This window comes from Vigna unguiculata, chromosome 10, assembly GCF_037176805.1.
Source record: "Vigna unguiculata cultivar grain cowpea cultivar isolate G323 ecotype 2 chromosome 10, ASM3717680v1, whole genome shotgun sequence".
Lineage (NCBI taxonomy): Eukaryota > Viridiplantae > Streptophyta > Magnoliopsida > Fabales > Fabaceae > Vigna > Vigna unguiculata.
Genome location: NC_140801.1, coordinates 51,764,196 through 51,779,117, shown reverse-complemented (window position 1 = coordinate 51,779,117; position 14,922 = coordinate 51,764,196). Strand labels below are relative to the sequence as shown.

At 32.4% G+C, this 14,922-nt stretch overlaps 2 protein-coding genes across 4 annotated transcripts; one reads left to right on the top strand and one right to left on the bottom strand.

Annotated features, from left to right (window-relative positions):
* The first annotated feature begins 331 nt into the window (after positions 1-331).
* Positions 332-5,948, top strand: LOC114166004 (protein HOTHEAD-like). The gene is made up of 6 exons (XM_028050658.2): positions 332-742; positions 1,222-1,594; positions 3,613-3,923; positions 4,008-4,393; positions 4,960-5,528; positions 5,628-5,948. Exons 1-6 carry the CDS (start codon positions 667-669, stop codon positions 5,680-5,682), a joined length of 1,770 nt encoding a protein of 589 aa, XP_027906459.2. The 5' UTR covers positions 332-666; the 3' UTR covers positions 5,683-5,948.
* Positions 5,949-6,144: 196 nt separating this feature from the next.
* LOC114166002 (receptor-like serine/threonine-protein kinase ALE2) lies at positions 6,145-11,582 on the bottom strand. 3 transcript variants are annotated; one of them, XM_028050656.2, is made up of 9 exons: positions 11,045-11,582; positions 9,894-10,193; positions 9,697-9,807; positions 9,497-9,604; positions 9,019-9,390; positions 8,606-8,899; positions 7,706-8,101; positions 7,364-7,607; positions 6,145-7,037 (listed from the first exon to the last, which is right to left on the bottom strand). In XM_028050656.2, exons 1-9 carry the CDS (start codon positions 11,118-11,120, stop codon positions 6,365-6,367), a joined length of 2,574 nt encoding a protein of 857 aa, XP_027906457.2. In that variant the 5' UTR covers positions 11,121-11,582; the 3' UTR covers positions 6,145-6,364. The 3 variants fall into 3 exon arrangements, with proteins under 3 accessions (XP_027906457.2, XP_085523941.1, XP_027906458.2); XM_085667815.1 differs by having other exon boundaries at positions 9,497-9,571; XM_028050657.2 differs by having other exon boundaries at positions 7,706-8,098; positions 11,045-11,580.
* Between the last annotated feature and the right edge of the window lie 3,340 nt (positions 11,583-14,922).

Here is a 14,922-nt window from a genome sequence, read left to right as displayed (position 1 = left end):
AATCAAGTTGTGGTCAAATCAGAAATAAACCATGCAAAGAAGAACCAGAAGCTGCTATTAATTGCTCAAAATACTTGTTGGTTTTGTAATTTTCATTTGGTTTCTATGTTGAGAATGAATGTTATGTTAGTATTATTAATGAGTGCTAAGTGTAGTAGTACAGTGTTGGTTGAAGGACAATATTTTCAGGAAGTGGCCTTGAATCTACCATCTATCTATGTATCTATATGATAGGGGAAAAAATATGAAAAGAAATAACAAACTTTTGGTGGCATATTAAATATGGAACTTTAATCAATCCTAGTGTGGCTGGTGAATGAGCTGTCTTTGTACAAACTCATGAACGTGATGATCAGAAAATAGGATGCCAAATCCAACGGCGAAACACTATAGACTCTAACTGCTGCATTCATTTCCTCATTAAATGCCTCATTCAGTGACATCTTTTATGCGTTATATACTTCTAATTTGGTTTTTTCTTACTCATTTCTCTCACTAACTCATGTTTTGTTGCCATAATCTTAACAGGGTAAGGCTCTATTTTACATATTTATATGATCTTCACACACAAACCAAGACCAATGAGAGGTAGCCACTTATAGGTTGAGAAGAAGCAGCTTCTTCAGAGAGAAAAAAGATTGTGTTTTTTCTGGTCTGTGTGATTCCATGGCTTCAGTTGGTGCACTCAAATTCTTGTTGTTCCAAGTTCTATTGCTCTGCAACTTTCTACCTTCTTCTCAAGGTTCTTGTCTAACTGCAACTCACTCACATCTTCATCCACCCTTTCAGCTTAATTTCTTACATTATTATTCAGTCTCATCTTTGTTCCTTTCTAGGGAGAATTTTCTATTAAAGATAAGGATTTTCATCTTTTTCAAGGCTGAATTCTCTCTTTCTTGCCCTTTTAAATCTGAATTTTTTATCACCTGGCATCTGGGTTTCTATCAATAAATTCCCACAGACATGGAAAAATTTGTGAATGCAGAAATCTATCTCAGAGATGCAGTCTGGTTCTGGTTTCTGCTACTTTTATTTGGATCAGATCACAGATAAATGTTTTAATTTGAAAGTCCTTAAACCAAAACACTATATGATACATTTCTATTTCTAATTAAAAAGGACTTTCTCTCTATAGTTTATTGTTCAACATCTTTCAATTTTTGTCAAATCACAGTTACAGCAGTGATAATATGCTATTAAAGTAGTCAAATTTCTTTGCAGGTAACAAGCAGTGGCACGAAAAAAGTTACCCTTTTATCAGAAATGCAAGTTCATTCTCATCATCATCAATTTCAACCACCACCTCCAAAAATGTGTATGATTACATAATAGTGGGAGGTGGCACTGCAGGGTGCCCTTTGGCTGCAACCCTATCTCAGAAATTCAGTGTTCTTGTGCTTGAAAGAGGGGGTGTTCCCTTCACCAACCCTAATGTTTCATTTCTTGAGAACTTCCACATGACCTTAGCAGATGTTTCACCAACTTCAGCTTCTCAATTCTTCATTTCAAAGGATGGAGTCTACAATTCTAGGGCCAGGATCTTAGGAGGTGGAAGCTCCATCAATGCTGGTTTCTACACCAGAGCAAATCCAAGGTATGATAACTTCTTCTGTTCTTCATTGTTTCTTCAATCCTATTCAAATTCATTTTCAATTAGAATTCCCCTTTCTTTCAACCATTTTATATTAATTTTTGAAGTATGTGAGTGACATTTAGTTCTGGTTTGTAGGATATACATGATCTGTATGTATTAATTTTATGTTGTCTTTTTACTGGATCAGAGTTTAATAAGAAAGACACTGCATACAAAATATTACATTAATTTTGTCTATTTTAAATAGTCTTTGAATAATTAATACTTAAAATGTGGAATATATTCTTGTTTTCTTTTTTTCTAAAATGATTAATGTTGGATATATATATATAAAATTTTGTTCTAATTCTCAAATTTAAATTTATTTATTTATTTTATTTTGGAATAGTTTATCCTCACATCTAAAATATTTCATTTAAGATATATCGTCGAGAAACAGTATAATGAATTAAAATATAAGAAATTGAATTAGATTTTATTCCTCTATTTTTTTTTTCTTTTAATTCTTTCACTGTTGTTTTTCTCCCTTGTTGACTTTATCCGTGTGGACCAGCATATCCAAGTGTAGTAGTAATATCCAAGTGTAGTAGTAATGAATTTTGTGCAATAAAGTTCAACCACTTTTTGATGTCTGGTAATAAAAAACACACCTTATAAATAATGAATAGAAGACAATAAACACACCTTATAAATAATCAATGAAAGAAAAGAAAATAAAACTGTGGTTATGATGTTACATTTCATTAATGCAAACAATTTTTTATTCAAATCTCTCTTGGAATATGCTATTATTTTGATTATTCTATTCTGTGTAAAAAACATAAGATATAGTTGATGTATGTATGATGTGATGTGATTTAAACACTTCACTTAAATTAATGTTCCACTGATTTTTCACATTAATGTAAATTTTTAAGATACAACTTTTTTTATTTATTTTTGTGATATCAAAAATTTAAATTTTATAACATGTCACAATCGATATTATAAAATAAATTATGATATTTGTAAAGAAATTTCTATAAATGAATTGAAATTGTAACCTAAGCATATAACTAAATCAATGTAAATTGTAATTTTTTATTGAAAAAGTTGGCGATTTGATGTTTCAAAGCATAGCAGAAGGTACAATAGTAATGAATTTGTTTGGCGGTGACTTAATAAAGTTCAACTACTTCTTCCCAGATGGATGTAGAAGAAAAAAAAGACAATATTATTTTTAAAGGACAAAAAAAAAAGAAACAAAGTACTATATTGATTTAACAACATTAAATATGAATTTTAATAAAAATTAAATAAATTAATAAATCATATGTATTTTTTAAGAATATGTTAGTGATCTCATCAAAAAAGAGAAATATGCTAGTGACTTATATTTTGAGTATATTTATATTCATTATAAAAAAAATTGTTTTACAGTACCAGGTTTCATACCTATATATATTGATTATATATATATATATATATATATATATATATATATATATATATAATTGGATGTGTTTGACAAAAGTAAATATCCATGGATAAACTTATACTGTGTCTATTTTTAAATTTGATATGAACCCTAACTTTTATATGAGAAACATGGATGTTGATATTGCTTGTTTAGTTAATATTAATATAGTAAGAAAAAGTAAGTTTGTGCCGACATTAGAAAAAGAAAAAAAGAACACATACAAAAATTTAAGAAAAAACTGTCAATGAAAATGATTACAACCTTCTTCCATTAAGAATTGATTGGTCTTGACTTCCAAGAGGTAATAGTTGATGGTGATCTTTCATTTTCAACACTTAAAAAGAATGTCTTGTGGTCCCTTACACTATTTCATGCCATCAATGTCTGAAATGATAGAGATTTATTCTTACAGGGAAATAAGCACTGAGTTTATGATCTTTATATATGGTATTTAACTTTTAACTCGGTATTTTTTAATCGATGTGAGACTTTATATAGTATAACTTAGATTATTTCCAATACTGAAATGTCTTTTTGTTAACATTTGTATGGAATGCAGGTTTATAAAGAAGGTTGGTTGGGATATCAAGCTGGTGAATCGGTCATATCCATGGGTTGAAAACCAAATTGTCCACCGTCCAAAGTTTTCACCTTATCAAAGAGCAGTGAGGGATAGTCTTCTAGACGCTGGTGTGTCACCTTTCAATGGCTTCACCTATGATCATCTCTATGGAACAAAAGTTGGTGGAACCATTTTTGACACTTATGGCCGCCGCCACACAGCTGCTGAATTGCTTGCTTCAGGGAACCATGAAAAACTCAGTGTTTTGGTCTATGCCACTGTCCAAAAGATTGTGTTTGATACAAAAGGTATATGTAACATGAAACTCTACAAAGTTTATGGTTTTGGAAGTAACTTAAAATGACTAAAACCAATGTTAATTGCCTTTGCAGGAAAGAAACCAAAAGCTGTGGGGGTTATTTTCCAAGATGAGAATGGGAAACAGCATGAAGCTATTCTGGCAAATGATAGGCATAGTGAAGTGATAATGTCTTCTGGGGCAATTGGGACTCCTCAACTGCTGATGCTTAGTGGAATTGGACCAAAAGAAGAACTCCAGAAGTTGAACATCCCAGTGATCTTTGACAACCACTTTGTTGGAAAAGGAATGGTAGACAATCCCATGAACACAATGTTTGTTCCTTCTAAAAGACAAGTTCATCAGTCACTGATAGAAACTGTTGGAATCACCAAGATGGGCGTGTACATTGAGGCTAGCAGTGGCTTCAGTCAGTCTAATGATAGCATTCATTGCCACCATGGTATCATGTCAGCAGAGGTATGCAATATTTCTCTGAATTCATGTCAGAACATTGGAATCTTTTACAATTACTTCCTCCATTTTGAAGCAAGTGTCCTTTTAACATTATCTGTCAATTTTACAATACCACAGAAAAATATTTATGATCTTTTACTAGCTTTGTCCTTCTTCACATGACTTCAAACTTCATGACTATTTTTCTTTTAAGGCATAAAATATTGATAACTCAAAAAAATAGGATGATTGGCACCATGAATACCACAGGATTTCCTTAATCTTAAGAATCAAAAACTGTCAAACATAACACTAGAAATTCCACATATCATTTGACTTGTTAATCATGAATTTGGATTCTATCTTGAGATTTTTCGTGCTGCTCTCTCTGTTGAGTCTTTAAAATATACTGATGTACATGAAGTAATATCCTTTGAAGACATAACAGAGGATAACACAAAAAAACTCTAACAGAGAAACTGAACTCTGTTAATCATGGTATATACTAAGGTGTGCATAGAAGATTGGTATCTAGCTAGCAAGAAATTCTACTAAGAAGTCACTTTTCATTTTGACATGATGGACACCAGATTGGGCAGCTTTCTACAATCCCTCCTAAGCAAAGATCAGCAGAAGCTATCCAAGAATTTATGAACAACAAGAAAGACCTACCGATTGAAGCATTTAAGGGAGGTTTTATTCTGTCAAAAGTTGCAAATCCTTGGTCAGTTGGTGAGCTGAAGCTGATCAACACCAATGCTAATGACAATCCATCTGTTGCCTTCAACTATTTCAGTCATCCATATGATCTTCAGCGCTGCGTTAAGGGGATCCGTTTGGCCATAAAGGTTGTCCAGTCAAAACATTTCACAAACTACACTTTGTGTGACAGAAAAACAGCAGAGGAACTGCTCAACCTCACTGTGAAGGCTAATGTCAACTTCATACCCAAGCATGCCGCAGACACAAAGTCACTGAAGCAGTTCTGCAAAGACACTGTGATCACAATTTGGCACTACCATGGAGGGTGCCATGTGGGGAAGGTAGTCAACCGTGATTACATGGTTCTTGGTGTTGACAGACTCCGTGTGGTAGATGGCTCAACATTTGATGAATCACCGGGAACAAATCCTCAAGCCACTGTTATGATGATGGGCAGGTATGTATGTAAACACTAAACAAACAAATGTTTGGATTTACTTGATTTCAAAAGTTACAACATTTGCATTTTGGTGACAATAATCTATGTTTGTAACAGGTACATGGGACTGAAGATTTTGAGAGGCAGGTTGGGGAAATTGGCAGGTATATAAGGAGGAACTTATTGTGTAAAGATCATGTTAAATCTTGAAAAGAAGGGTGGTCTGAATGAAGAAGCACTGTTGCACATCAAGTAAAAAGAGTGCTAGTGATAGGATTATTGGAAATGAATGCAGTTTATTGTAATTTATTTTAAAGGGTGATTTATTAGAAATCAACAAAGTCATGGTTTTTTGGGAGGAAAAAACAATTGTAATGACTTGTTTTAACCTTTTTTATTTCCAGGAAAAATGGAAAAATCCTTCTAGATGTTTACATACTTGATAAATATCAGACAAACGAAGAAATGGAAAGAAACAAAACGATAGTGTCCCTAGTGTTCTGTTCTATTAATGAAATCTTTGTAATGCAAAATTGTTGCTTTTCCCTCCCTATTTGATATATATAATGTATATCTGCATCTGTCACTTAAAGCATTTAAAAAATTTAGTCTATTTTTTGTCAGATAACTAAGATTATGGACATGAACAACTTGTTACTATTCTTTGTACTACCGAATGTTCAGACTTCAGACATAGCTACCTAGAAACCAACAAGGGTACGCAGTTTATACATTGATAAGTAGTTCTAGCTTGTGACCGTTTTGCATTATTGTCACAACATTTTCTTAGTGAATCTGACATGTGATTTATGGAACGTGAACTCAGTAAGCAAAAACGCAAGATTGTTGAAAGCTTAATGCGATCCAGACCATAGTTTAGTTGAAAATCCATGTTCACTGGTGCTACCACCAGACAAACTTCTCAACTTCTGCCAGAACTGTCTTTTCTTCCCAATGGTGAGAGGCCCCGATCGAGAATACCTCCTGAATGACTCAAATTCCTGACCTGAAGCACTGAGAAACTCTGGTGCTGATAATTCTACCTTTTCTTCACCAGATTGATAGCCAGAAAGCGTTTTTTGATACTCTGAAAATTCCATTCTTTCACCTGAAGCTTCCGAAAACTTTCCTTCCACATCAGTTAGAAAACCCTCTTGATAACTCATTGATCTTAAATAGTCTGTTTCCTCAACCTCACTGCACACCAGCTTCAAGGCCTGAACAACCTCTCCCATGAAAGGGCGTTGTGAGACTTCTGGTTGCACACACATGGATGCAATTGCTGCAACTTTAACTACAATATCAAGGGAAATGTTAGGCTTTACAACTGGGTCTATGATCATCTGCAAACCCTCCTTACTTGTGAGAAGTGGACGAACCCATGTCACAAGATTTTCTTGACCTGGTGGTTGTGACAAATCCACTGGCTTTCTTCCAGTTAAAAGCTCAAGGAGTACAACTCCATAACTGTAAACATCACTCTTGACCAGAAGATGGCCAGTCATAGCATATTCAGGAGCTAAGTAGCTGCAAAACATGTCGGTGAGACAAATTCAGTTTTCATCTTAAGAAACTATTCAAGAGATGAAATAAAAGTTTTTACATGCCATCCCCTAACCACTGAAGTTTAGGGAAAACTTGGTTCATGACTCATGATATAGTCTATGAAATTATGACCAAAAAGTTGAATTTCAACAGAAAATGCATAGATAAGGTCAAGTACCTAAACAATATAATTCAATGATCTGCTAAAAACACTATAGATACTGGAATAAGATGAGTACATTGTATGCATGTTTAACCAATCCATTCATCAAAACCTCAACATGAAGTGGCTAGAAAGGGATTATTACCCAAATGTTCCCATAACATGTGTGGAGATGTGCTTGTTTCTCTCATCCAGTGCTGTTCTAGCCAATCCAAAATCTGAGACCTTGGGTGTAAAATCATACTCCAACAAGATGTTGCTGGCCTTGAAATCCCGATGTATGACACATGGATTTGAGTCTTCATGCAGATAGGCCAAACCCCGAGCTGCACCAAGAGCAATCTTCATCCGCGCATTCCAATCCAATGGATCAGTTTCCTTGTCAGCTCCTGCGAATTAGAGTATTCAAAAGTCAGATTCCAAAAGATATGATATTTTTTTACTTCCAACACTAATGACAAAGTTTTTAAACTGCACTTTTGTTTACCATGCAAGTGAGATTCCAAACTTCCATTAGGGACAAGCTCATAAACTAAGCAGCGAGTCTGTTTCTCTATGCATATACCAAACAATGTAACTAAATTTCGATGGTGTAGACGACTAAGCATCTCAACTTCTGCCAAAAATTCACGACCACCACGTTGATCATCTCTTTTGAGAACCTTCACGGCTATATCCCTCCCATCATTAAGAACACCTTTGTAAACAAGTCCAAAACCACCTTCTCCTAATATTCTTGAAGAATCAAAGTTATTTGTTGCTTTCTCTAAGTCATTCAAAGTAAAAATCTTTGCAGACCCTGTGTATGTTATTGTTCCAGAATTGAAGGACTGTGATCCAGAACCTGACCTGATCCCGCGAGCCAATGACCTAGCAGCTCCTGCTAAGAGTAAATTTGGATATAAAATTACACTGAGTTCCACATACAACAAGAGACAGAAAGCAATGGAAACAAGTTTTGAAGTAAAATATGAAGAGAACTCACAGATAGAAACCAAGACTGAATTAGCGTTATAGGTTACAACCCAACGTTTATGATAACTCAACTTCTGAATTGAAAAGAGTTCATTTGATGTGAAATTACTTAGAATCCTTACCAAAAGTGGTATTGTACAAATCATTAAATATTTCACATAAATGAATTAACATTTTAGATTAATAAGATCATCAGACCAAGTTTTATGAAATAGTTCATCTATAAATGGAATCAATTCTTATGTTTCATAGGATCCAAATATTGGTAAAAGTACTTCAATCAATGGAAAATAGTATACTGTAAAATTGTCTAAGAACAGTTTCACAAGCGAAATCATTATAAAAAGGAACTTTCTTTGTACAATCTCTAAACTGCCAACAAAATTTTTACAGAGTCATTAATTGCACTTACTTGATTGCTTTGAAGAGGATGAAATTAAACCATCCGGAACTGGTTTGTGTTCATGAACATAGCCACAGCATTTCAGCGCGCAAATCCAAGCAAGACCAATGAATACAACAAAAGCAGTAACTGATGACAGCACAATTATAACAATCATTCTTCCATTACTCCCTTCTTTTTTCTTCTTTGGAACATCTACTCCTAAAGGTTTCATCATCATTCCATTGTTGCCATGTCCTGGATTTGGCTCATCATCTATTACACAAGCATCTGAGGGAGTTGACGGTGGAGATGGTGGAAGACCTGCATCCGTTATCCCAAAGTATGAATGCAAGGAAGATTTCTACTACTAAAACCAAACGTACCATAGATATTCACTTTATGAAAAAGAAAGGCTCAACAAATGATAATCAATGTATAACCTGGATAATGAACATAGAGTACTTCATAAGCACCAAAGACTGAAGCATCTATCAGAATCTCCCTGCGCCAAAATTTCTTATATATTAAAAATGCAGTGGTATCATCAAATTTTACTCCTTTGGGTACTAAGTCTATGAGAACAGTGGTTTTCTCCAGTTGCTGACTAGCTGCATCAGCTTCCACAATGCGAACCTGGGTATGGTTCAGTAAAACACTTGCTGCAATTTCCTTGGCTAGCTCTGCAACCAATGGAAAAAACTTGTATATTGCAATGTTGATATGTATTTTAACCTGAAGCGGCCATACACAACCACAAGGTGACCCAGGAGGTGTATATGTCAAGGGCTCTGAGCAAGTCATCGACAAGCAATCTACATGTAAGAACAACATCAGCTAGCTTTCTTCAGATTATTGAAAAAAAAACTAGCAAAACTTTAACAATATTCTAAGGTAGTTGCAGGATCAAGATTAGATTACCCTTATTGGGAGGTGGAGGTGGCAGAACAAATTCATATGCTGGGGGTGGAGTCTTTTTCTTCTGCAATGATGAACCTAGAGGAGAAATCATTGGTGAAGTAGAGGGTACTGGTCCAAAAAGGATATAATAAACAATCAGGGAGATGAAACATTAGAACAGAAATAAACTCTAAAAGCAATAAGAAAGTAAGATTTTATACCATTGAAGTGACTTGGTGGTACAATAGCTGGTGATGGTGCAGGGGCCGGGGCATGAATATCCTTAATATTTGGTGAAGAGAAAGGAGGTAGTGATTTGAAGACTGAAGGACCTATTCAGTAGAATTTTGCAGAATGAAATTAATAAATGCAAAAAATTGTGTAAAAGATTTAAGATCTTTCAATCACGGAATCAAACCTTGATGGATGTATGTAGGAGGCTGGACTGCATAGATTGGTGCTATAGTTGGATTGTGGAACTTTCTTTTAGAATAGTGATGCTTATGATGTGAGATTGGGGAATCATCTGAACCATGTGTCCAAATGATTGTAGGAGCTTTGTGAATTAACTTGGAAGGTGAAAGTGCAATGCTTTCAGGTACCCCAGAAGATGACTTGGAAGGTGAATGTGCAATGCTTGAATGACCTTCAGAAGATGACTTTGGTGGGATTGCAATACTAAAATGGCTTCTGTCACTGGAATGTTGCAGTTTGGTGGCTACAGATAGAAAGATAGCTTCCAATTTAGAATAATCATGAGCATGAACTTTCCAAGAGGAGGTCATCAACTACATAATACTAAAATTTCATTGCTAATTTCTCTGCATTACTTGCAGTAATGATAAAATTGCTAAATTATTGACACTGTCCACACTAAAAGTATGCAACCTGGCAAAATCCAAAGCTTGCTGTCCACCTACTGGTTGCACACTCACTAACAAATATACTAACCAGAAACAATAGCCCTAAAATTTGAAGTGAAAATTACGAAATATAAGACTATTAACATTAAGGTTTTTTTCTAACCATCCACGTTCTAATCTTGCTTTTTATATTAATCAGCAGAGATTGAACCGATTAACTATACTGACCAAGATCCCATGTGAAAAGTTCACTTCAAATGCTTTTTCTTTATGTAATTTGAAAACTTGTGATAAATTCATTATGATTGTCCAAAGCTGTTGCATTGCTTTATTACATACCGAACTGAATCTGACTTTTCTTAAGAGAATTGGACTGTAGAAATCAGTAAAAACAGAGGCTTAATCATCATTTCAACAGTAATTTTTTTTTCCAATGCGAGTAATGAACTAGGAATCAGCTACAGGTAACCAAATTTTGACACACATGAACTCCATAGGAACGAACTCCAAGGAGAGAATCATCAAAGAATCCCAATTGAGCAAAGATTACATAATCCAATAGCACAAAATATGTGAACTGTAGCAAGTTTTGAACCACATATATAACAAGACAACACTCAAAACAGTAAATTTGGGATTTGCTTCTCATCTTCCAGTTTTGATTCAACATGCAGAAACTAACTCAGCGTATCAATTATGCTCATACCTGCATATTCATGAATCTGCTGAGTGCAGACAACTAAATGCAGCTGAATTAGCAGGAAAATCAGCGGCAGTCCCATTTTCTCCTGAAGGAAAACCAGATCAACAACTGTGAAGATCTCTCAGCTTTCACCAACAGCCCTTCATGGAGAGTAAAATTGAAGAGAATTTGGTGAAAGCAGCAGCATATGCTGAAGCAAAAACTCGCTTGTCACATCCAAGACAAGCACAACAAAGTCTGCAATCAAAACATGGTCTCAATAATGTGAAGCAAAGTATGAAAACAGCCTGGTAATTCCACAAGAATGATCTTGGTGGAAGACACCAGTGTTTCCACCTTTTTCTATTTTTCAGAACTAAAGGTATATGGGTTGCAGGCATGAGAGTTGTGATGCAACTGATTTCATTGTTTTTCAGAAAAATCTAACAGCAGATGAAACCAAAAAGCACAACCCCACTTCACTTTAAGCATGAAAACAACAGTAACTATTCCGTAAGAGCTTGTGGGGTTGGACATGTGTGAGTGTTCTTGATTTTGAGAGAGAGAGAAAGAGAGAGACATAAATATTGGCCATAAAGTAAAAGAATGATTGAATTTTATTAATATTTAACACCTTAATGCTTGACCTTCTTTTCAGTTTATCCAGGGTAGGTAATGATTCACCTTCACCATGATGTGATTTTGGGGTAAGATAACACCTTTTTAAACCTAGGTAAGAACATTCACAAATCCAGATTACAAATTGAATTGGCAAAGACTTTTGGGATTGTTTTTAATTTTGATCACTTCTATTCATGGTTCACAGCAATCACCCCAAAGGATAACATTTTCTTTTTCTGTATGCAGAATTTGGTTTTCATTTCGTATAAAAGTTTTTTTTAACTTATAATAGTTACACCAAAACCTAAAAGTACCATTTTTAACTTTTACCATAACATCAATTATCTGTTGATGTGTTTAGCAGAATACTATGTTGCTGTCTTAACTGTTCATGTGTTATTATGATGCTAACTGGTTCTTCCATTTTTTAAATCTAAATTAAACATCATCTGTTTGATCTAAATTGAACTTTAGGAATTAAACATAATAAACTTAATTTCAAAGATAAAAACTTAATTAAACTAATAATTTTAGAAAACAAAAATTTAAACTTTCAATTATAGAGAAGTAAAAATATACTTTTGAGACAAGTTTTTAACTGCTTGATGAAAATATTATTAAAATCAGAACCTAACTACTTAATAGTCCATTACTTCAACTTGGAATCTTAGATTGAAAGATGTTTCACACTAAATAAAAATGCTGATAACTTTTTCTTCTTCTGTTTTCTTTCTGGCTTTGAAGTAATGTCAACATGATCAATGACTTTGGTCCTCTTTACTTTAATGTTTAAGCAATGATTCATACCAAAAATAACAGGTATTCTAACATATCATTTGTTTAATCTTTTCAAAATTCAATTCTATGTAACTTTAAATTAGCACTAAACCAAACCTACTTTGCAACCTCAAATAATATAATAATTCTTCTGGTTACAAAACCAAGTTTATGGTCAAATTTTCTTCTTGTTGAAAATTTGAAGGTTACTAAATTCAGAAATAGCTGCTGGAAAGGTTTTTGTCGGAAAGATCCTTTATTCTCTGTATTTTTTAAAAATTAAAAGAAAACGAGTATGTTGTATTTCGAAATACAATTTTAAGACAAAAAATTATGTCGTAACATATGAATTTGTAATTCTGAAATTAAAATAAAAAAACACAACAAAAATTGTAAATACAAATTACTTTTATTTATTTTAGCAAAATTCATATATTTAGTCTAAGCACGTAATTCATAGAAAGGGTAAAATAAAAAAACTAAAATCATGGTTAAGCATTCAGATAAAAGAAACGTTTTAAGTAAAAGAAAGGATAATATATTTAAGGGTTAAATATGTTTTTGTCCCTCAAGCTTCGATGAAATTTAGAATTAGTCCATCTTCAAAAATTCTGACCAATTTAGTTATTTATCTTTAAAAATGTGTGAATTTAGTCCTTTTAACCAAATTTTGTTAAATGTATCTTATGTTTCAAGCGTATTTCATGATAGTATTTGAATTATTTGTACCGTTTGACACATTTTCGCTCCAAGGTTAACTCAAATATTATCATAAAATACGTTTAAAATGTTAAATAAACTTAACAAAATTTGGTAAGAAAAATTAAATTTACGTATTTCTAACGATGAAAGACTAAATTAGTATAAAGTTTCGAAGAAAAACTAATTCCAAAATTCACTGAAATTTGAGGGATAAAAACATATTTAATCCTATATTTAAATATGAATTTCCAAATAAAACCCCTAAAAGGATATTAAAAAAAAAGGGGCCATTTCTGTAAATTTTCCAGTATAAGTTTTTTACTATGTCACCTTCAACATTTGTTAATTTGGTTTCATTAGGGCATAAATTCATGTAATTCTTTGTACTTATAATGTAAGAGGAACTAAAGAAGAGACATTTGAAAAGAAGAAGCGCAAGTAATGTGGAATAAATGTTAATCTGAAATAATGTGAATTAATTACCTCTAATTAGGATGCAAATAATGTGGTTAGTTAAGGTTAAACTCATATCAATTTGTAATTGACAGAATGAAGACACATTCATCTATATGTACATTGATGAACCAACAACTAATGTTGAACATTATCAAATGATGCTGACAAATTAAGGATGAACATCATTTAACTACAAATATCATTGTCACATCCTTTTAATGTTTATTTTTTAATTGAACTTATTCTTCCTTTTACACACTATAGTTGTAGGATAGTTACAATTTCTTTTTAGTGTTTTTTTTTTCTCTTCCAACTTCGTGAAGTGTTTCTTTATTTATTTATTCGGTTTATCCTTCTTGTGTTCCAATAGTTAATAAGCACTAATTACCATTTCTTATTTATGGATTTTGTTTAGAAAGATAAAACATTTGGTGAAGTTATCAAATAAAGACAAATTTAATAAATTTTAAAATATTTTTAAATTTTATTCTTTTAATTAATTTTTAACTAAAAAGTATTTTATTGAGTATTCAAAAGTTTTATTTTTTCATTTGAGGTAATATTTATGGTTTGATTTTACTGACAACTAGTCCTATGAGATGACAAAAAAAAAAATCCATAAACACAAATATATGCGAGTAAAATTTGTGATGAGGGGATGCTCACGCATAATTGGTACAAATATTTAATTATTCCCTTGATGATAATGAGAGTATTATGGTATATGAATTCTAAATGTTCTCTTATCCTAATAATTATTGTAGTAATTTTTTTTTAATTTAAGTGATCAAAATAAAATTATTAATGAAAAGAATTATAATCATGGAATAATAATCTAAAATTCGATTTCATATATTTGTATTTTTTTATTTAGACTCATGAGATTGATGTTATTTTATAAAAGATTAATTAAAAAAATGATATTTTTATACAATTAGTTTAAATTTTCTTTTTAGAAAGATCAAATTTATTTGTACTAATATTTTATTAAATAATTTGGTTTAAATTATACTTAAAATTTTATTTTGTAAAATTATTTTCTGATTTTATTAAATTAATATATATATATATATATATATATGCAAGTATTTATGAATACTCAACGGATATACAAAATAAAATTTGTAGATATTATTTCACATATATCCGATAGGTAACAAGATGAGTAACATAATGAATATTTTTAGATAGAACGGGTAGTTACCAATATCTAATTTCACATATATAATTAATGACAATACAAATAAGGATCATATTTAATAAATGTGACAATGAGTTAGGTCAAATTGGATATGGATAACTATTCGTTCTGTCTAAAGTTTATTATGTTAATTATTTGGTTACCT